Source organism: Hyaena hyaena, unplaced genomic scaffold, assembly GCF_003009895.1.
Source record: "Hyaena hyaena isolate Hyena2069 unplaced genomic scaffold, ASM300989v1 scaffold_9, whole genome shotgun sequence".
Classification (NCBI taxonomy): domain Eukaryota; kingdom Metazoa; phylum Chordata; class Mammalia; order Carnivora; family Hyaenidae; genus Hyaena; species Hyaena hyaena.
In genome coordinates this window covers 621,997-644,340 of record NW_024080641.1, presented here as the reverse complement: position 1 = coordinate 644,340, position 22,344 = coordinate 621,997, and the positions used below count along the sequence as shown (strand labels likewise).

Below are 22,344 nucleotides of genomic sequence, written 5' to 3'. Positions count from 1 at the left end.
GCTTCACACACAGTCTTGTGTCAGCTGCCCCCTCCTGTGAGGTGCAAATGTCTGGCCGGGGATCTGGCCACCTGGTGACCTCCGGCCTTGGGAGACGAGGGCAGGGCGCAGTTCTAGCAGAGTTCCTGGCCCAGGGGGAGAGAATGACGGTCAGGGGTCAGAGGCCAAGAGGCCGGTAGGCTCAAGGGTTCTGTGGACGGGCTGGTCCGTCCAGGCCAGCCATCACCTCTCCAGGAAAAATTTGAGAGCCCGGTCGATGTTCATGCGGTGGCCCACCCTGGTCACACCCAGATCGACGTAATCCTCCTTGGTCAAGGCGGGCAGATGGGAGCCATCGATCTCGTGGTCCAGGAACTGCGCTCGGTGCTCAGCCAAGCCCAGCCACTCGAGCCAGTCAGCCACGTCGAACTTGGTCCAGAACCCCAGAGGTTTAGCGCCGAAGGGCTTGTCCGGGGGCAGCGAAAGCAGGCGGGTTGGTGAGAGGGAGCGGGAGGCCCCTGACAAGGCTCCACCCAGCCCGCCGGACATCCCGGGGTGCGGTGGCACAAAGACAGGGGCGAAAGGGTCAGCGGAGCCTCCTGCCCCTCCGGTTGGGGAGCCACGGATGTCAAAGAGGCCCGGGTACAAGGGTCCAGAAGGCAGGATGGGCAGGGACGAGGGCCTGGGCGCAGGGCTGACCTTGTGCTCCGAGGCGGGCAGCAGTGAGGGGCTGGGAGCCCGGCGGAGCAGAGGCGGCCGCATCTCGAACTCCACGCCCTGGAGGTGGCGGGTGGACGTGGAGGAGGCTGAGGGCGACGCGGCCCCCGGAGCTGCAGCGGCTGAAGGGGAGACCCCAGATCCCGTGGGGAGCGGCGGCAGAGGTGGTTTGGGCCAGTTCTGAAACAGGCTGCTGACGGGTTTGGAGAGGAGCGGGGGCTGGGAGTCTTCCGAGAGTCTGGAATGTGACAAAGGGGCAGGGGCGGAGGAAGGGGGTTCGGAGGGCAGGCAGCGGTGGGGTGAGAAAGAGGCAGAGGTCAAGACACAGGGGAGAGGAGAAGAGACCCCGGAGGCAGGGTAGAGAGATCGAGAAGAGAGATGGGAAGAGATCGGAGGAGTGAGGAGGCAAGACAGGTAGCAGGACACAAATGAAGGGAGAGAAGAACAAGAGGTCAGGGAGAGGGTGACAGTCAAGAGAGATGAAAGAAAAAGAGACATTAAGTGATAATAATAATAATCGCCACCACTTACTGATGCTCACGTGTGCCAGGCATTGTTCTAAGTGCTTTACATATCGCACCTCAGTTTATTCCCCAGGACAACCCTGATGCAGGTTACTATTATTATCAACAGCACAGAGAGGTTAAATAACTTGCCTAAGGACACACAGCCAGGAAGTGGCAGAGCCCAGTTATATGGCACCAAAGTCTGAGCTCTTAACCACTACTCTATACTGCCTTTTGGGGTATGGCCAGTCACAGCAGAGTGGAAGACAGGGAGACGGTGAGAGGGAACGAAAAGAAGGTGAGCGTTCAGGGGAGAGAGATGGAAGGGGACAGGGGACAGAGAAAGGGGAGGGAGAGATGAGGAGAGGGAGATGAAAGAGAGAAGAAACAAGGGGAGGAAAAGGTTCCCCTCATCCCTTTCACTCCCTTTGGGGACAGTCCTGCCTCAGGGCCTTTGAACTGGCCTAGCTCACTTCCTCCCCCGCCCCCACCCCAGGTAGCCACGTGATCTGCTCCCTCCTCTTCTCCAGTTTCTGTTCTTCTAGCTGCTGATTTGAGAGGCCTTCTCTAACCATCCCCCATCCCCTGCCTCGTGAAACAAGTTCTGCGAGGGCAAGGCTTCACCTGTCTTGTCCACTATGGGGTCCCTGTCACCCAGAACGGCACCCAGCACATAGTAGGTGATATATCACTGATGCATCTGTCGACTAAAGAGAGCGTCCTCTCCTCTACCCGGAATCCTTAAAAATAATCAACAGATTGCCTTGAGATCTCAGAGGCCTGATAAAACCACATTCAAATATCACCAAAAGGGTGTCGGACCCTCAAGAGGTAGAGTGAGCTCTGCAGATGGACAAGGGCAAGGGTCAGATTAAGAACCCTCTCCTCTGGGGCGCCTGGGTGGCTTAGTCGGTTAAGCGTCCGACTTTCGCTTAGGTCATGATCTCGCGGTTCGTGGGTTCGAGCCCCGCGTCGGGCTCTGTGCTGACTGACAGCTCAGAGCCTGGAGTCTGTTTCAGAGTCTATGTCTCCCTCTCTCTCTGACCTTCCCCTGCTCACGCTGTCTCTCTCTCTCTCTCCCTCCTAGAAATAAAGAAAAATATTAAAAAAAAAAAAAAAAAGAACCCTTTCCTCACATTCTCCATGTGCCCAAGTCAGGAATGTGACTCTTCTTTCCCTAAGACTAGAAGGTCTTGAATGAGCTCGAACTTCGTGGTGATCCTAGCTAAGCTAGCTGCTTGGGGAAAATTCCGCACGATCCGCATTCATCTGTCCATCTACACGTGCTGGGCTCTGGTGAGCAGCCCCTCCCCCCCCCATCTGGTGTTCTAACAACGGCCCACACGTAATCGTCTCAAAAACCCTTTTAGGTGGGGGTATGCTGCTGTTCCCCTTCTACAGAGGGGTGGATTCCTTTGCCTAAGGTCACCCAGCAAGAAGTCCAGGGCTGAGGTCAAAGCCCCAAAAGCCTGGCTCTAGGACCACACTCCCAACTCGCTTCCCCCTAAAAGCATCTTATCTTGAGCCACACAGGGTTCGAGGGACTCGGAGATTTCAGGCACTGTCAGAACTGACAACCCACCAAGGAAGCGAGACGTCGGCAAGTCGGGCTCCAGTCTCTTTTGTTAATAACTTTTTTTGTTCATCATGGGATGTGGGTTGCCATGGTGATGGGAAGAGACCACAAAAGCTACTGAGATAAAGTATCTGTGAAGGCATGCTTCTCTGAGGATAGACTTCTGCAAGCCAGCCTGGCTTCTGTGTTCTCTCTGCCACCGGGGACCCTCAAAGGACACAGCTATGGGGGAAGGCAGGCCCTGCCGCCCACAGCATTGGCCCCTCTGGCCTCTGTCACCAACCACCGGCCCCACCCCCGCTCACCTCTGCCTCTGCAGGGAAGAGGTCCTCTCAGGGACGTAGCTGGGTCCCCCGTGGTGGCTGTCCCCGCTTCCCCCGCTGCCTCCCCGGGCCCAGGGCAGAGCGCCACCGGCTGCCGAGGAGCCCCCAAATTGCTGAAGCTTGGAGCTGAGTTCACTGATGATGCTGGCTTTTACTGTGGCCAAGGCCGAGGCCTGAGGCTGGGCCAAGGGCCCGGGCAGGGGTGGTGGCGGTGGGCCCGGGCCCTCCTCCCAGGGCAGCAGCTTCCGAGGCAGAGAGGAGGCCGATGGCAAGGGCACTGGTGGGCCTTCTGGCTCTATAGCCACTGGACCCCCGGCCATACCCGCCGTCGAGGGTCCTGTGCAACCGCTCAGGGCCAGCAGCCCATCCGTTCCAGCCCCCGACACGGAGACAGTGGGGCTGGTGGGAGTGACCGGGTCCCGGAGTCCCCCACTAGGGCCGGGCCGCAGGCCTCCACTGGTCCCCAGAGCCCGGCCCCGGAGCTTGGAAGGAGTCATGAGCTGCGGGGGGTACGGTGGCCCGGGAGCACCACTCCCCCCGAAGGCCTGGCCGTCCAGGTAGGCCACATACGTGTCCAGGAGCTCCGGCCCACTGGCCACACCGGCCCCGCCGCCGCCGCCGCCGCCGCCCCCGGCGCTGCCACCGCCTTCGGCAGAAAGGCTGCTCAGCGTGGACGCGCTGCTGATGGTCTCCAGAGGGTGGTCACTGCTGCTCCGACTGTCCACCTCCTCGATGCCAGAATCTGTGCCGGGCGGCGGGTCGGGGCCAGGCTGTGGGGCGGGGGGAGCAGGGGCGGCCGGGGCCGGTGGGCCTGGCGGAGGGGGGTCCCCGGGAGCCACGGGGGCCCCCTGGGTCAGCGTGGCCACCTCACTGTCATAGGAAGTCAGGCTGGACGCCGTGGAGTCCAGGGTGGGAGGCGCCGCGGCAACGGCGGGCGGTGGCGCGGGGGGCAACGGGGTGGTCGGGGTGGGGGGGTCCGGCAGCGGGTGGGGGGGCCCCGGTGTGAGGGGCGACTCTGGCTTCTCGAAGCTGTTGGAGAACTCCAGAGGCGGGGGCAGCGGTTCCACAAACAGGAATTCGCCGTCTTCCACATCCACCGAGGGAGCGGGGGGCGGCAAGACCAGCAGGGGGAGCCCGTTCTCCTCGCCGCCCCGCGGGGAGGTCGGCGAGGGGGGCGCGGACCGGCGCGGGCTGGGAGGCGGAACCCCCGGCCCGTCCTCCGAGGGGGGCCCCCTTCCGCCCGCGCCGCTGGCTCTGGGCTGGCAGTTCTCGAGGAACCGCACGTGGAGGGGCAGCCGTTCCGGCTCCTCGGGGGCCCCCGACCTCCACGCCTTGCTCACCCCGGGGTGGGGGGTGGGGGGCTCCGGCCCCAGCTGCAGGAGGAGCGGCCCGACCCCGGGAGCTGTGGGGGGCAAGCGGTGCAGCAAGGAGCGTCGGGCAGCTGGAGGGCTGGCCGGAAGGGACTTCTCCTGGCTGCCCAGCCCTGCCCGGTACCCCAGCTCCCGGCGGGCGGGGTCCGGTGGTGAGGCCCCCCAGAGACGCAGCACGGGCTCGTGGTGGGCGTGGGGCGAATGGTGGTGCGGGGTGGGCGGCGGGGCCTCGTAGCGGGGCGATGGGGGCCTTGGAGGGGGCTGGGGGGGCGCCCCGCCCTCCGAGGACTCCTTCAGCGCCCGCTCCCGGGCGGCCAGGGCCAGCCCGAGCGGGGAGGCTGGGTCGAGGGCCTTGCCGGTCAGCGGGTGAACCAGGGGGCGGGGCGGCAGGAAGCTGGTGAAGGCGCTGCTGCCCCCGCTGCCCCCGTAGGCTCGGCCCGCGGCCCCGTAGCCTCCGTAGCCGCCGCCGCTCCCCGCGCCCGCGGACTCCAGCCGGAGGTAAGGCTCGGCGGAGAACATGCCTTCATCGATGGACTTGGAGTGGCGCAGCCGGGGGCCGGGGGGCGCCCCGGGGCCCAGCCCGCCGTCGCCGCCGTCCTCGTCCCCCGCGTCAGTGGAGAGGAAGAGCGTGGACCGCCGGCGGGCTTCGTTCTGCCAACCGCCTTCCCTGCGAGCCGCGCCCACCAGGGCCGCTCCGAACTGGCTGGTGAAGTCGAGGGTGGCCGGGCCGCTGGGCGAGGTGGGGGTGGGCACCGGCGAGGGCGACGGCGGCACCGGCGACATGGCCGGGGCGGGGCTTGGCGCGGAGGAGCCGCCGCCGCCGCCGCCGCCGCCGCCGCCGCTCCCGGCCTCGGGCTGGGTCGGGGGCTCCGCCTCGGTGCTGCTGCCCTGGCTGCTTCGGCCGCTGCTACTGGTGGACGGAGCCTTGATGATGATGGTGGGGATGGGGATGGAATTCTTCTCCGAGGGCGCGGCCGCGGCCGGCGGCGGCTGCGGGGACGCCGGCGACGTCGGCGAGGGGGCGGGAGGGAGGCCGCCGCCCTTCTGGGGCTCGCCTTCGACTTTGGTCTGCTTGACCAGGGGCCCCTTGCGCCCGCGGCCCGAGCGGGCTGGCACGTACATGGCCGCGCTGGCCGCCCGGGGGGGCAGCTGGAAGTAGCGCAGGGCCGGGGCCTGCGAGGAGCCGATGCCTCCGCCCCCGCTGCCGTGGTGCGACGGGGACGGGGCCCCCGGGGTGGGGCTGGGCCCGCCGCCCCGCCAGCCGCGCAGGCTGGGCTGGGGCCCCAGGGCCAGTCGGGGCGGGGGGTCGTCGGGAGAGCCGCCCGTCTCCATCTCCGGGGGATGTGGGGGGTGGGCGTGGTGGTGGTGAGGCTGGGGGGGCGGGGCGTGATGGTGGTGGTGGTGGGGCGGGTGGTGGTGGGCAGGGGGCAGGGGCCCGCTGTGGTACAGGCTCTTCTCACGGCCTCCTACGCGCGTGTCGGGAGGGGAGGGCCCATCAAAGGATGCAGGGGAAGAGGAGGGGAGGGGGCCACCCGAACTGGGGTTGAAGGGCCCTCCTCTGGGGGATGGGGTGAGGCGGCCAGAGGAGGAGGGGGCCGGAGGTGTGCTGTAGGGGGGCTCCGGTGGGGACGTGGTGGGCGGCGGAGGGATGTCCTCCGAGCCAGGCACAGACAGGCTGCGGCTGAATTTCATGGCTGGGGGTGCCAGGTAGGGTCTATCATCTTCTGCAGCCCCTGGGAAGATACAGTGGATCCAGGAGAGTGGTGGAGGGGTCTCCCTCCTCCCCTATCCCATAGGACTACAATAGTAATGAAACAATTAATAATAATAATAATAAATACAACGACACTCAGCAAGCATATGCTAAGAACCTCACACATGGATTAGTCCAGAGCTTCCCCAGGTGTGATAAATCCACTCGGCCAGCAACCAGCAGAGGGAGCGCGGGGAGGCAGAGCGAAATTCAGCTGAACTTCCTCCCCGTGCCAGGAGGGGGCGCCTTTCTCTAATTGGCACAAAGGTACATAATATGCTAGTGGTGGCTGGGGGTGAGCAAAAGTGGCTGGAGCGGGGGGTGGGGGTGGGTGGGGAAGAGATCCCATGTTCAAGCGTATCGGTGTAGATTTCTTTTCATGTATACGCAGAGATAAAATGGCAATTAGCACATCAAACCTGTGATTTCACAAACAGAACTACTTAGGGTGAAGCTAACGTTCACGAGAGAGCCGGTTTAGAGGTAAGCAGTGCTGGGGGGATTTACAGGTAAATCGAAATTAGGTAAATGATGAGATACAGATGCAAGACTCACACGGGTGGACTGTGGACACTGGAAGGAGGAGAAAAGCTCGACCCAATTAGCAAAAGGACTGAGTGATGGGAAAAGTAAAGTCTTCTGCCTACTTATCACAGTCAGGGCTCAGGCTGTGACCGTGTTCTCCCCTCTGACTACTCTCTCCCCTGGTGTGATCTCAAGCTGCTGAGTCCTGCATCATTCACTCTGTCTCTGCGGAAGACTCCTGTGTCTGCCCTGGGGCTCAGTCCTCTCCCCCGAGCTCCAGGCTCCTGTAACTAACTGCCACATCCACTTGGATGTCCCACTGGCATCTGACACTTAGCAGGCCTCCAAGTGTACTCCCGATCTCCTCTGACCCCATAGTCTCCCCCATCAGAGCAAATGGTGGCTCACTCCTACCTGGGACCTTTGTCCCATTACCTGGAATGCCTTACTGCCATATACCCACATGGCTCTCCCCTTCATTTCCATGTTTTAAAGATTTTTTTAATGTTTATCTATTTTAGGGGGGAGAGCACATGGGGGCCAGATAGAGGAGGACTGAGGATCTGAAGCAGGCTCCACATGGTCAGCACAGAGCCTGATGCGGGGCTCGAACTCACGAACCGTGAGATCATGACCTGAGCTGAAGTCAGATGCTCAACTGACTGAGCCACCCAGGCGCCCCTCATTTCCATGTTTTAGCTCAAACCTGCCTCCCAGAACTCCTGATCTGTCTTATTCTACGTGCCCCACCCCCACCACATACACAAACAGAACTTAACACTGTCAACATACTATGTAATTGTCTTGTTTCTTAACCTTATAATCTACTGTCTGCCTTCTTCCTCTGATGGAAGGAAAACTCCATGAGGGCAGGACCTTTTGGTCCGTTTTGTTCATTGCCATATATCCCCAGCAGTCTAGGACATATGGTAGGTGGTCAATAAACATTTGGAGGATGGATGGATGGATGGATGGATGGATGGACGGATGGATGGAGGAAGTCAGATATAAGAGAGAAGAAACCAGTCTGTGTCTGTGGTGGGAGCTTCGACTCACTGCATCCAGGCAGGAACAATAACGTGCCCATTTTCTAGATGCAGAACCCAAGGCCCAGAGAGGTGAAGCTACCTGCCCCAGATCACACAGCTAGGATGGACAAAAGCCAGGATTCAAATGCAGATTTGCCCAAACAACAAAACCTGAGCTCTCTGCCATTTCAAAGCCCCATCCTTTTCTCCCATAGAGTATCACCCTCCCAAGCCTCCCCCTCCCCCTCCCGGCTAGCACCCATTACACCCACGCTTCGGGTGACATACCGATAGATTTTTGCCGGAGCATAAGCCCAGGTCCTGGAGGCAGGTAAGAAGGACGTTCATAGCTTGGCTGGGAGCGGTGGTGCGGATCGAAGCTTGACTTTGGGGCGGCAGTCGGGGAGGAAAGACAACAGAGAAAGATCAGTCTGCGCATGAGGACTCACGGCTTCACCACACAGCTAGCCCCCATGCCTTCTCCAAGCCTCTGCGGGGGGGGTGAGAGGCATGGAGGGGGCAAAAGAGAATTCTGGCAAAGGGAAGGGTTTCTGAGTTGGGGCAGTGCGGAGAAAGAAAGGAAAAGAAAGCAGATTCTCAGTCCACCCTGTTTACTCTGTTTCTCGTACCAATCACGAATCGGGGTCTTTTCTCCATTCCTGCTGCCAACCCCCTCCCCCAAGTCCAAGTCCCGGCCGCTCCTTGACTAAAAGCGCTGCAGTAGCCTCTTCCTTTGTCACCCTGCTGCCACCCATGTCCCACCACCTCGTTCTGGTCTGCTTTCCACGCAAGACGCAGAGAGATCTTTCAAAAAGAAATCCACGTCATGTCATTGCCCTTAAAATCCTCCGGCAGCCCCTCTGCATCAGTCAGGAGGGGGTCGGAATTCCCCGCTCTGGTCTACAAGACTCAGTGGTAGGCACTGCTGGTGCGCGCCCAGATCCTCCCCCCCCCCCCACCGCTGGGATGCCATGACCATCCCCATCCCCAGCTGCCCCGTCTCTCTCCGCTGCCCCTTGCTCTGAAATCTCACCCTCCTCCAAAGGAGCTGACAAGCCCAAGTAGCTACGTCCCCCTACTGCTGGGAGCAGCCTGCGGCCAAGGGCTGTCTGACACGGAGGTCCAAGGCACGACTGACTCCACTGTGCGACGCACGCTCCAACGCTCTCGCAGGGATCGGGCCCAAGGGGACTCCAGCGGGGACCGGGTTTGCTGACCTCCACAGCCCATCGTGTCTCCCTCACTCCCTTGCAGTTTTCCCCCTTAGGATGCTGGGGGTGCGGGAATCCCGAGCTCAGGCTTCGACTGTAGGAGACCCAGGTACCCAGGACACTCTGGCCCGACCTTGCATCTCCTGCCTCTGCTCCCACCATGGCCACGTGGCCTGCTCCTCCCAAAGTCCATCCCCGCTTGGCACACTTGCAAGTCCTGGGTTTTTCTCTCCGCAACGGTTTCCTCCCCATTGCCACACGTTCCTTTCCATCTTTATATCCTCCGTTCAAGTGTCCCTACCCAGTCCCTGTCCACTGAGCTTTCCTGTCCTGTTGTCCTTCTGGCATTTATCCCCGTCTGAAAGGATTTGTTTACTTGCTTACTTTCCGTCCCCCCCCCACCCCCCACCGCCTAGCTAGAATGTCAGCTCCCATAAGGCACCACAGGTACAGAATCTAGGGCCCAGGATACAATCAGGGAAAATATTTCAATTTCCTTTAAAACCCGAGGGGGAGAAAAATGAATAGAATCCAGCCTGGATGGTAATATTCATCTCAGCACCAAGACAACCATAAAATACAGATTTTCAAAGTTTTTTGCCCCTGGGGGGGGGCGGGGGAAGGAGCTTATGAAGGCAAAAATGCCACAGCCCCACGGAAGTCCTAGCACAGCCTGTCTGAGGGGTCCCCAGTCCCCAAACAGGATCTGAGGTTCCACAAGGCTGTGTCAAACGAACAGTAACTCAAGGAGAATGGGCCACCATCAAGCACGGGCTCCCTTCTTGCGGCCGGGTGACCCCATGTCTCTCGTCTCTGTCTTTGAGACCAGAAGTGCGGAGAAAGGAAACCCTTTTCAGATGAAGTCCCTACAGTCACCTCCCTTCACACTCCTTCCAGCCCCCTTCCTCTAAGTACTCCCCCCTACCTCTGAATTTCCTGTGTTTCTCACTTCAGAGCCTCAGCATATGCTGTTCCCTCTGCCGGAAACATCCTTCCCCCCTGCTCTGCTTGGGGAAACTTGTCATTATAGTCCCCCCCCCCATCTGGCCTCTCCCTTCCTCTAAACCTACCCTGCCCATTACAGTAGCCGCCATCCTTTTGTATGTAAATTTTAATTAATTAAAATAACTTATAATTAACCATTCCTTTCCTCCACTCATGCTGGTCACATTTCAAACGTTCCATCGTCACCATGGCTGGCGGCCGCCATACTGGACAGCGCAGAAGTAGGACAGTTCCTTCAACGCAGAAAGTTCTAGCAGACAGGACAGCCACTGCTCTAGATCTTCATGGGGTGCACCTGAGCTGCCCTCTCACTGTGCTCACTGGGTGAGCGGGGGTGTCGAGGGGTGGGAGGGGAGGTCAGTCAGGTTGTAGAGAGTGATAATGGACAGGATCTATTAGTTTCAGACGTCTCCTCTCTGGAGAGGTTTCCTTTTGTTATTCTGCACCCACTTACCCCAGTGTAGAATTATTATAATTATTTGCTTTTTTGTTTATTGTCTGTCTCCCTGGGCACAGAGCCTACCCGATCCCCATTCTACTCTTCTTCTTTGGTAAGAAAACCCCAGGGGCGCCTGGGTGGCTCAGTCAGTTAAGCATCCAACTTTGGCTCGAGTCATGATCTCACAGTTCGTGGGTTTGAGCCCCACGTTGGGTTCTGTGCTGACAGCTCAGAGCCTGGAGGCTGCTTCAGATTCTGTCTGCCTTTCTCTCTGCCCCACCCCCCACTTGCGCTTTGTCTCTCTCAAAAATAAATGAAACATTACAAAACTTTTTAAAAATCTCCTTTAGCACTTATTGAGACTACATTTCCCAGGCTCCCTCGCAGCTGAGGGTGGCCACAGAACTAAGGCCTGCTCGGACACATGAGTGGAAATGTTGTGTGTTTCTTTGGGGAGGTCTCTTCAGAGGTAACCCCAGAAGCAGCAATGTGCTCTCCTCTGCCTTCCTGCCTTTCCGTTCTTCCTCGTTCCTGCCTTCTGGAATGCTGGTGCCACAGCTAGCCCTGAAGCCATCTCGGACTGTGAGGTGCCCTAATGGTTGGCAAGAAGGCTAGGCTGGTGGAGCAGAAAGTGAGAAGGATCCTGGGTCTTCATGACCATGGCGGCTGTCCTACCTGCCTGGGACTCCCTACTCCAGACTTTGTTAATGTCACAGAGATATGACCTGTCAGCCACTGCTATTTGGAGGTTTCTCTTACACACAGCCGAACCCAGTTCTGCGAAATCCAACCCCTGCCCCCAAATGTAAATTCTCTAACACGAGTAGCTCGGAGTGGCTTCCTCCTGCATCCCCAGGGCCATGCAGTGGGTCCAGCACATACCAAGTGCTCAGTAAATATGTGCAAAATGATAAGATGGTGGGGGTGGGGGTAGGAGGAAGCGCCCAGTCAGAAAGGATGCGGGGACCACTGGGGGCAGAAGCAGTTCTGGAGAGGACACTGAATAGAGTCTGGGCTGGGGAGGGCGAGCAAGGGGTAAGGGGGAGGTGAGGGAAGCATCCGGCAGGAAGCACGGGAGTGGGGAGGGGTGGGGGGCAGAGTGACAAGAGAGGGTTCACAATGACAGACAGGGGAGGGGTGCCTTTGACTGAAGAGAGTGCAGGGTGAAGGGAGAGGCGCCAGATTGGCACACAGACAGAAGATACTTGTAAGTGGAAGAGGAGGGATTAGCTTGACATAAAAGGGGTCAGAGTGGCACAGGAGACGGCCGACGGACGGAGAAATCATCATAGGGTCTGAGGAGGCGTGTGGACTGACTGACTGAGGGCCACACTGACTCAAGGTGGGACAGGCTGACCTCCAACGTGGAACGCGGAGCGTCCCCTCCCGTGCAGAGGGGGCAGCCAATCAGAGCGCCCGAGTGCGCGTGACGTCACCGGCTGCGGGCTGACTCCTCCCCAGAGAGTTCGCCCGAGGTCCAGCCTCCTCCTCTGTCACCTGGTGGGTGGTGGGTCTGGTGCCTCAAGGGCAGAGTGTGTGACCTGCTGTGCCCAGGCTGGAGGCTGAAGATGGGCTAAGAAACGCGTGCGCCAGGGAGACAGTCCCTGAAAGGGGTGAGGGGGGAGAGCGTGGAGAGGGAGACAGAGATACAGAGACAGGCAAAGGCGGAGAGATGGGGAGAAAGAGGCAGATAGGGATTCAGAGCTGTGGCTGGGGAGGCGGGAGGGACAATGAGACAACGATGGCAAGAAAGAGTGCCCCAACAAAGCAGGAAGAGAGGCAGTTCTGAGGGGCCCTGAGACGGGGAGGGTCAGGCATGCCCCAGGAGGGAGAGAGAATGCGGCCAAAAGGAACGGTCAAAATAATCAGGGAAAAGCTGAGTCCAGAAAAAGGCTGAAGCTGGCACCCAGACAGAGACCGGGCAGAAGGGAGGGCAGTAGCAGGGTGGGGGGTAAGCTATCCCTTGGGGTCAGTGAGAGAGCCAAAGCCTCACAGAGGGAAGGACGGATGGACAGACAGCAGAACCCTAGGAGGAGACAGCCCAAGAGGCACCTTGACCTACGGTGGATCTGCCTGGGGTCTGCATCCCACCGTTGGCATCGGCAGGTCCCTCAGTACCACCGTCCCCTCCCCCTTAGGTTTTATCCAGAGGAGTGCCCTTCAGGGAGGGCTGACGTCTCCCAGTTCTTAAGTTTTCAAACAGTGGCATCTTGTACACTATTTTGCTCTTATTTACTGTCATGCAGGCCCAATAGAAGAGGCCTCGGAGCAATACAGGGTCCCCATATTGCCTTGCTTACCCCTCGGCCTAGTGCAAAGGGCTCCAAGCGACTCAGTGAGGAGGGGAGAGAAGCTAGAACGGATGGAAGAAGAGAAGCAGAAGAGAAACGGAAGAAAACAAGACCACACACTGAGAGAGGCCATGGAGACACAGAAGCCGCAGGAAGGGGCCCCTGCACTGACTTAAAGCATAAGAAAAGTTAGGATGGCTGGTGGGAGGGGGGGTGAGAAACAGAGATGGGGGAGAAGAGAGTCCCCGACATGAGAAGCAGGGCTTTGGGAAGACCCTAGAAGGGAGAGGAGGAAAAGGGAAGTCCAACAGGGAAAATGACCACTGGCCTCTAGGATCCAGAGGGAAGGGTCATGCCACGCAAGGACCCAGATGCGTGCCTACGAGCCTCACTTCTAGGAGGTGGGGGCAGGTGGGCAGCTGGTGTTATTACTGGCCCGTGTCTGGGCCCATCTGGGCGTGTCTCTGGAGCTTAGGTGGTGAATTCAGTGAGGGCTGGGATCTTGTCTAACTGTAACTGTGCTTCACACAGTGAGGGGCGGGCTTGCTGGCTGCCTGGCACTTGGTGGATATTCCATGCGTTTGTTGAATAAATGAAAACAGGATTCGCCCCATTTATTGGAGACTCTGCACCTGATATGCGGTTGTAGGCTCTCTGGGGGCACATGCAAGGCTCACTGGTAAGTCGTCGTGGGGTCTTCAGTTTATATTATGGCCTAAGAGGGCTCTTCTGTTAAGAGCCTGCTGTGCCAGGAGCTGATCTCATTAAATTCTCTTATAAAGACCAGAAAGATTCGCTTTAGCCCCATTGTACAGAGCAGGAAACTGAGATGCAGAGAAACGAAGTAGTGTGGTTCAATAACACAGGAAGTCAGTGGAAGTCAGGATTTGAAAAGAGGTCTGCCTGGCCTTACTGCTCAGCACTTCTGAGTCTGTGCTGACCTTCAGGGGAGGTGGGCACAGAAGATGATCCTAACAGCCTCAGAGATTTCAAATTCCTTGAGAAACTCAAGACAGGGGAGAAGTAAGGGCCTACTGGATGCTTGGCTCTCTGCCACGCCCTGAGAAGCGGCCCAGGGCCCTCTGCCTCTCAATCTGAAAGAAATTCTAGGAGTCCACGCACAAAATCTGCACTTCATTTGGCGCTTGTCAAAGTGCTAGGTCTTCTAGAGTAGATGGTCTAACCCTTGGTGGGTCTGTGGACAGACTTCTGGGGACCCGTGTACTTGGACTGGGAAAAAAATTACATCTTTGGTTTCATGATCTTTCAACTAAGACGCATTTCCTCAGTGAGGGATGGAGGCAACAAACCAAGCTGGTCTTGGCCGGCCCTGTGACCGTATCCCCAATAGAAATCACAGAGATTTCCATATCCCATCACATGGTTGCAGATTTCTTGAAATAGTGTTTATGCCCCTCCTGACTTTTACGCTAGAGGAGTTAAGATCCATCACGAGGTCTTGCTGGCTAATGTGTTGACAAAAAAGCATCGATATTACTATATCACAAGCTTTGCTTTTTTTCTCTCTCTCTCTGTGTGTGTGTGCGTGTGTGTGTTTAAGTAAGCTCTAGGCCCAACATGGGGCTTGAACTCATGACCCTGAGATCAAGAATTGCACGCTTAACCGATTGAGCCAGCCAGGCACCCCACAAACTTTGCTTTCAAAAATATTTTGAGGGGTACCTGGCTGGCTCAGTCGGTTAAGCGTCCAGCTCTTGGTTTTGGCTCAGATCACAATCTCAGGGTTCATGAGTTCAAGCCCCGCATCGGGCTGTGTGCTGACAGTGTGGAGCCTGCTTGGGATCCTCTCTCTCTCTCTCTCTCTCTCTCTCCCCGTCCCTCCCTCTGCCTCCTTCCCCCACCTCAAAATAAATAAATAAACTCACAAAATATTTTGATAGCTCTATTATCAGTGTAATTGGCTTCTTTTGTTTTCTTATGTATTTTGTGTTTGTAAGCATTATTCTGAGGACCATAGTAGCCTGCTAAGGGGGGGTCCATGGTTCCCCAAAAGCCAAAGAATGGTTTTAGGGTAAATTGCGCCTTGGCCACTGAGTGGTGGGTGCAGCCTATGGGCAGAGAGGTTCAGAGGGCAGGGTCAGAGGGCAGGGCCTGAGCACAGAAGAAGGAAGCGCTGAGAGAGAGGAAGGGTGGTGTGCGAGCTCTAGCGGAGAGGCTGGAGGGTGGGAAGAGGCACCACCAGGGCTGGTGCGTCCCCATGAAGGGGCACAGCCCAGTGACAAGCCAGCCAGGGGAGGGACCAGCAGACCCACCAGAAGAGCCAGGACGGTGGATCCCCTTGCCTGTCTTGCCTGGATTGAAATACTGTCTCCCTCTCTGAGCCTCAGTCTCCCCCTCTGTAAATGGGCTGATAACCCACCCTAGGAATGAATGAGATAATCCATGTGAAATGCAGTGTCCAAAATATGATCCACACCCACAATGCTCTAAAGCAGAGTGGAGACAGAGATGATAATTAATATTTGAATAAATCCCACTTGTTGAGCAGCTATTATCGTGTGCTGGGCCTCTGCCAAGGACTGTCATTCAGGGCATCATTTTGCCTTCCCTGAGACTCTTGAAGTGGGACAGACATGGAGGGGAGAGTGTGTGAGGAGCAGGGCGTGAGGAAACAAGAAGCAGGATTTAGGAGGAGAATCAGGAAGAGGATGGGCAGGGAGGAAAGAAGCCCCCAGAGTGGGGAGAAAGGAGGGGACCCAGCAAGGGTGGCGGCCCTCCAGGATCGACATTAAACACAGCGGGGCCAGGGAGGGTTTGCGAGGAGCAGCACAGAGGCTTCGGGTTGGTGTGTCCACCCCCCAGCCTCCTGGCCGCTACGCTCCCATGCTCCCATCCCCCAGCCCAGGCAGCTTACCTCGGTGGCAAAGAAGCCTTTGGGCCGGTGTTTGCCCAGTGACGCAAGGCCAGCAGGTCCAGGACTCTCGCTTGCACTGATGGTCTGCTGAGCTGCCGCCAAAATTTCATCCAGTTTGTCTGAGGGGAGGCGGAAGAGGCACTGAAATGAAGCTTGCTTTGGCCTCATGCAGAGAAAGAGCTGCCAGAAGGCCAGACAACTTTCCGTATGAACTGGAGAAGGGCACCCCTGCCTCCATCCCCACGGGCAGTCTCTAGCCCAGAAGGGAGCACCCGGCGGTGGGAAGAGGTGAGGGCCGCAAAGAGGGGAGTCCTCCCAGGAGGGAAGGTGGAGGAGGGGGAGCAGAAGGAAGTGGGGGAGAGGCTTACGACAGTGGGCGCTCATACTTGATGGCTGGGGCAAGGTTGGGGCGTGAGGTGATCAGCTCAGCTCGGAGGTGGCCAAGGGGTGCACAGGCGGGAAGAGGGTTGGAGTGGCTCCCGCACCCCGGGGAGCGTGGGGCCAGGGGTCCTGGGCAGCCCAGGGAGCCGGGCTGGGCCATCTTACTGAGAGCCATCTGATACACGGTCCGCTTTTTCTCCATGCTGGGCACCGGCGGAGGCTGCTGCTCGTACTCTGTGGGCAAAGGATGCGGATGAAGTCCAGGGGCGCCCCCAGGGACGCGGCGGAGCGGGCTCGGCCAGTGGGCGTGGCCAGCGGGTGCTGCCAGCGGGCGTGCGCAAGCGCGAGTGGGGCAGTGAAGGGCCCGGGTCGGGGAAGGGCGAGTCCGCCGGCGGGATGGGGACGGGGAGGCCCCCCCGCCAGTCCTGTGCCCACTCACCACTCTTCTTCTTCCAGGGGGAGACTAGCCCGGGGGAGAGGCAGTAGAGGAGCCAAGAGTTAGGACTTCAGGGGGAGGCGAGGGGCCCCCTCTCTGGAACACCCTCCTCCCTCAGGGTAGGGGTGGTCGGCTGCCCGATCTGCCCCCTGTGAGGGGAAACGGGACCCCCCAGGTCCACTCGGCCCTGTCTGGGGAGGGGCTGGCCTTCCTTTCTGTTGGGGGAGGGAGGGGAAGCTGGTGGAGGAAGAGATAGAGAATGGGGGTGGCCGTGAGGTGGGGCAGGTGGAGAGAAGCCAGAAAGGAAATAGGGACCCGTAGGGAGGGACGTGCAGACCCAGAGAGAGACTCGACAGAGAAACAGATATCAGAGGACAGAGGAAAGTCGACTCTCAGACGCCCCTTCCCAGCGACACACACGCAGGCCAGAGAGAGTCTGACCCGTGGACTAGGGGACAGGTTGAGGACGAGGACCCCTTGTCACTAACAACACTAACAAACTCAAGGTCTGGTTCAGCCCCCTTCTGCCCCTCTCCCTCCCCAGCGCCTGGACCCAGCAGCCCTACAAGCTCACCCATCTCCTCCAGCTCCGAGGTCATGGACTTGGAACGAAGAGAGATGGCTGGGGGCGGGAGCCGCTTGGCCTGCTGGGGTGCTGGAAGGTGATGGTGGGCGTGAGGCATCAGTACCATGGACAGAAGGCCCCTGACTCCCTACTGCCACCGCCGCTACAGTTCTCCCAGATACCAGAGAATAGATGTCACCAGCATGCTGAGCCCTTCCTGCTTCGGTTTCCCCCCAGAAAGGTCACAAGCACGCAGCCTTGGGGAAGGGGAGGCCAGGGGATGGGACCATTAGGCCATTAGGGTTTCTGAGGATCTTAGTCTGGTGGCAGTGGGGTGCCCAGGTCTGGCCATGCAAATGAGAGGGAGAAGCACCTTTCTTATGGACGGCCTCATCCATGTCCGGTTGCCTGGTGACCATCACCACCTTGACCATCAGCGTGTTGCCCCCTTGGCGGATCATGTTCACCACCTGTCGGTGGCCGACCTTCACCACGTTCTGCCCATTCACCTGTGGCACAGATATCCCCCAACCACACAGAGGTGAGGGGAGGGATGCTTTTAGCTTCAGAGTCCCCAGCTGAGTGGCCTTCTGCTTTTCCTGCTCCGTAGCTTTGTTGATCATTCCTCCCTCCCTCCCTCCCGCTGACTCCCCTCACCACCCCTTTCCCTTACAAGGCCCCACTTCTTCCGGTAATTTTCCTGACCCCAGGGTTAAGGGGCTGGGCTCACCCAATTCACCTCTCTCCCTCCTTGTCCCCTCTTGCAGTGTGTGTGTGTTTGCGTGCGTGTGTGTTTGTGCACACACATGCATGCGTGTACACACTGGGGGCCAGCTCTGTTTTCTTTTGAGATGCTTCAGAGAGGCCTGAACCATTGGAGAAACCAGAGGCTGGCTGGGGGGTGGGTTGGGGGGCTGAAAGGCCTGGTGCAGAAAGAGAGTCTGCAATTGGGCAGTCAGATCCTAGTGTGGATCAGGAGGGGCCTGGGGATTCATTACCAGGGTTCCCGGTGGGGGCGGCGGGGAGGGCAGTATCTGTGGAGCGTGTGCTGAGGCTGGCACTTAGGAAGGCCCCTGGGGCTGGAGCCCAGGACTCACCTCGATGAGGAAGTCTCCCATCCGCAGTCCAGCTCGCCATGCCACGCCACCCTCGTCCACGGACTCCAGGTACTGCAGCGCCGGGAAGGCCGGGGTGGGGGTGAACTCCTCGATGGGGGTCTGCGCTGCAGATGGGGAGGAGCCGGCGGGGTCGGAGGGGAGGGGGTGGAGAGGCCGAGCAGGGGATGGGGCTCAGACCCAAGTCACAGAGGCCTCACCGTAGCTGAAGGACCGGCACCCTGGGGTGGGGCGGTGGGTGGGCTGGGGTCCCTTCCCCTGTCCATCCCCCTGGGTCAGAGAGCCCTTCCCCCATCTCCTCCCCGGCCGGCACTCACCCTTGGCCCCCCGGAGCACGAACCCAAACCCCTCACTGTCCTTCTTCTGCAGCAAGACTGTCTTCTCCTTAATGATGTAATCGCTGGCAAGGGGGTGGGGTAGGGGGGTGGGGGGGCGGAGAAGGGATTATGAGACACGGAGTCCGTGCTCCATCAGCAACCCGGTGACCTGAGCCCCTGCTCCAGAACCATTCATTCCCCCTCCTAGGATCTTCCTCACCCACTCCGCTACTGTTGCTGCTTGCAGCAGCCCTGACACGCCTCCCCCTCAGAGCCCGGGCTGCTGGCTCTCCCACTCAGTCTTTCCTCATTCATCCATCCGTGCCTCCATCCACCCATCCATTCAGCAAGCGGCTACCAAGCCCACTGCGTGCCGCCACATTGCGAGGGATGGGGAGGTAATCCGCCAGATTACCAGACAGCCTGCTTTGAGCTCCTGCTAGCCACTTCCTGTCAGTGACCTTGAGCCTAAGACTTTAACCTTTTGGGCGGGCCTCGGTTTCCTCATCTATAATGTGAGATAATAAGAAGCCGTACCAGACGAGGTCGCTTTGGGAGTTCAGTACCAAAATAGTATTGAGCACAGTGCTGGGCACATAGTAATATATGGTCAAGTTACTAGGTCCAGAGGACACATGTACTTCCATGACACCCCTCCCAACTCCTTGACTATATATATACTACAGTAATACCTCCCCAGGTACCCAAGCATATCTTATCAGTGCTTATTCAGCACGGTGCAATATGGTGGCCGTGAGATCTATGTGCCTATTTATATGCAAAGTAATTAAAAATTAAATTGAGAGGGACGCCTGTGTGGCTCAGTAGGTTAAGCATCTGACTCTTGATTTTGGCTCAAGTCATGATCTCATGGTCCATGAGATCAAACCCCATGTGAGGCTCTGCACTGACAGTGTAGAGCCTGCTTGGGATTCTCTCTCCCTCCCTGCCCCTGCTCCCGCTCGTGCACTCCCTCCCTCAAAATAAAGTAAAAACATTTAAACAAATTTTTTTAAAATATAAAAGTTAAATAGAGAAATTCAGTTCTTCAGTCTCACTAGCCACATTTCAAAGTGCCCAGTAGCCACATGTGGCCAGTGGTTACCATGCAGGACAGTGCAGATACAGAACATTACTATCACTGCAGAGAATTCTAGTGAACAGCAATGACTTACCCATTCCCTGCTATACCTCAAATGCATCTCCTTCATGCACTGGACAGATTCCAGTAAAATGCAAACGACCCGTGAATACGCAGATAGTCCCCACTGCCAGGCCACCAAAGCCTGTCAGCACATTTAGGTAACGTTCACATACCCAGGAAAGTTCAATGAAACTCAAACATACCCCATGTATCTCAACACCTGCCTGGGCTGCCCAGCCTCAAATCCTTGACATCACCGCTGAGTGCCTCAAGATGACATATCCATCCCATTCCAGGAACCCCAGGAGACAACAGGAATACCCAAACACCCTGCCTCCAGCCCCACTGCCCTCAGGAGCCCCAAGAACACCCTCAATCCACCAGAACACACGCCCCGCTGCACCCCGAGCGGCCCATGGTCCGTCTGAGACCCATCCAGCACACACGCAGACCCCTCAGTATATCCCAATAATATCCACCAGCCCTAACACGCTCCAATAATAGCCAAGCGTGCTCCCGGCGCTCTTCAATTACCTACTCTCACAGATTCGGCAAAACAGCCCTCCACGGATACTCCAGTAGATTTCAGAAACACCCCCGCACACCCCAGTATGCTCCAATAATAACTCCCCCTCACTTGGATCTCAGTATATTCCCATAACACGCCCCCTGAACACATCCCAGCACACGCCAATAATACCCGCCGTGCTCCTACTGTATTTCGGTGCCATTCCCCCTACACACTAGCGCCCCGTGTACTCTCACGACCCCACGACCTCCACTGTCACTGTCACATCCATACATCTGTACCACAGCAAGCGTTCTGCTCATGCGCGTCTGCCGGCCCTGCCTCTGTCCCCGCCCCCGCTCTTGTATCTCGTGTGCGCAGCAGCACGTGTGCACACGCAGACCCACCTAGCAACTGCTCGAGCTCCAAGTTCACCACGGCCCATAAAACACGCCACACCATACCCACCAGCTCTTCTTGATCTTATATTCTAGCCAGGGATAGGTCACCTTTGCAGCAGGGTGGAAGCGGTGTGGGGAGAGAGGAGGGAAGAGGTTTTGGAGGAGTGAGGGAGGAGAGAGGAAGAAAGGGGAGTCGGAAGGCAAGAGCCAAGGACAAGGCCAGCAGAAATCGGTTCAGAGGGCAGGGCTGCCTTGCTCCTGACCATGCACTGTGTGACGCCCACCTCTGTCCCTGTCTGATAAATTCCACTGAGCCCTTCTGCCCTTGCGACCTCCATATTCACTTCTGGTCTCCAGGTCCCCAGCAGCCACCAGTGCCCTTCCTTCATCCCTCACTGGCAGCCGTTTCTTCTTCTTCCATTCATGGTACAAAACCCTACATGTCCCACAACTTTCCCCGGCCCCAGGAATCGATCCTCACACTCCAGACATAAGCGTTCCCGAAACACCCCATCCCCCAACATGATTCAATAAAACTCCCATATCCCAGGAAGAGGCACTGGCCACATGCAAGTGAGTATCTGAAACCCTTCACAGGGAAATAACTCAAGTGTCTCTCATAGCCAGCCTCTGAGGTAGGCATAAGTGCTATTTCCACTTTACAGGAAAGGAAAGAGTGGCGCAGAAAGGTTAAGTAACTTGCCTAAGGTCACGCAGTGAGTAATCCTCAAAAACACAGAAGAAAATGCCCTCCACTCTGCTGCGCTCAAATACCTCAAGCACATATACATCTGACCCAAATTGGCCATGAGCATTCCCCCCATTCAGTGCCGGAAATGTATCCCAGGCTATGCCGATAGCACAGCAATGAGTACATTTATTGACCCATTGGTGAATGCCAGATGCCATTCCACGCAGTTTACATTTGTTTATTCATGTTGCCTCACAACACTCCTGGGAGGGGTTGACTGTTGCTGTTCCCATTTTATTGATGAGGAAACTGAGGCACAGAGAAGTAACATGCTCAAGATCACACCAGCTGGAAAAGAGTTAAAGCCAAGATCTGAATTCCTCACGGGCCACCCATACATCCCAATAATGTCCAGACCCCTTCAGATCGTCACAACCCCACCAGTCCCTCCCTCTCAAGCGTCCCCGTCCGGTATATGCTACTCTCTCTCCCCACTCCCGTGACTTTCTCACCCTGTCTCTGGCCAATGCAACGCTTCCCCCACCCTACCACGTCCTGCTCCAGTGCCCCAAGTGCCCAGAAGTTTCCCTCAGCTCGATGTTCCCCACCCTCTGCTCCTGCGGGTGCTCCTTCACCTCGCTGCACCTCGCTCCCTGCTCCTCCATGCCCTCCGCCCTCTGAAAGCTCCACATTGCCCCAAGCCACCCACCTCAGCTCTCGCTTCCGCTGCCCTCATCACACGCCAGGGGGTCATCCCTCCCCCCTCCAGCCCCATCCCCAAAGGGTCCTCCGCAGACCTCTGTGACCTCTCTCCCCCTCCCTGGCCTCACCCTTCCCAGGTTTTCTCACCCGTCAGGAGGCAACCCCACTGTGTCCCCTACGGCACCCCAGGTTCCTCCCATACTCCCCAGTCCCCCGCATTCCCTTCCGTGGAAGCCTCTTCCTACTTCTGCATCCTCAACTCACTTTCTCACACACCCTTCCGCCTCCTGGTCCTTGCAGCTGCATTTCATTTATATTCCCTGCATCCTCTCCGTGCTCTCCCGGTGCTGCCTCGAAGCCCCACCCCCAAATCCTCCTCGCAGATCCTGCATTCCCTCTTCACCCCATTTCTCCACACTCCCCACGCACCCTCTCTGCTCCAGCACCCCCGTCCCCCTCCACCCCCCCCCCCCCCCCCCCCCCCCC

General features: G+C 58.1%; 1 protein-coding gene across 3 annotated transcripts in view; it reads right to left on the bottom strand.

Moving 5' to 3' along the window:
- The window catches only part of SHANK1 (SH3 and multiple ankyrin repeat domains 1), a 41,714-nt gene continuing 19,370 nt past the window's right edge, over positions 1-22,344 (bottom strand). For 2 of the 3 annotated variants that reach the window (XM_039244628.1, XM_039244641.1), the window contains 10 exons: positions 18,413-18,495; positions 18,078-18,202; positions 17,354-17,489; positions 16,990-17,070; positions 16,419-16,442; positions 16,145-16,213; positions 15,599-15,717; positions 8,066-8,162; positions 3,084-6,204; positions 1-934 (listed from right to left, as the gene is read on the bottom strand). In XM_039244628.1, the coding sequence (XP_039100559.1) occupies positions 223-934; positions 3,084-6,204; positions 8,066-8,162; positions 15,599-15,717; positions 16,145-16,213; positions 16,419-16,442; positions 16,990-17,070; positions 17,354-17,489; positions 18,078-18,202; positions 18,413-18,495 (4,567 nt within the window). In that variant the 3' untranslated portion in view covers positions 1-222. The remainder of the gene's footprint in view (positions 935-3,083; positions 6,205-8,065; positions 8,163-15,598; positions 15,718-16,144; positions 16,214-16,418; positions 16,443-16,989; positions 17,071-17,353; positions 17,490-18,077; positions 18,203-18,412; positions 18,496-22,344) is intronic. The other variant, XM_039244635.1, reaches the window with a different exon arrangement.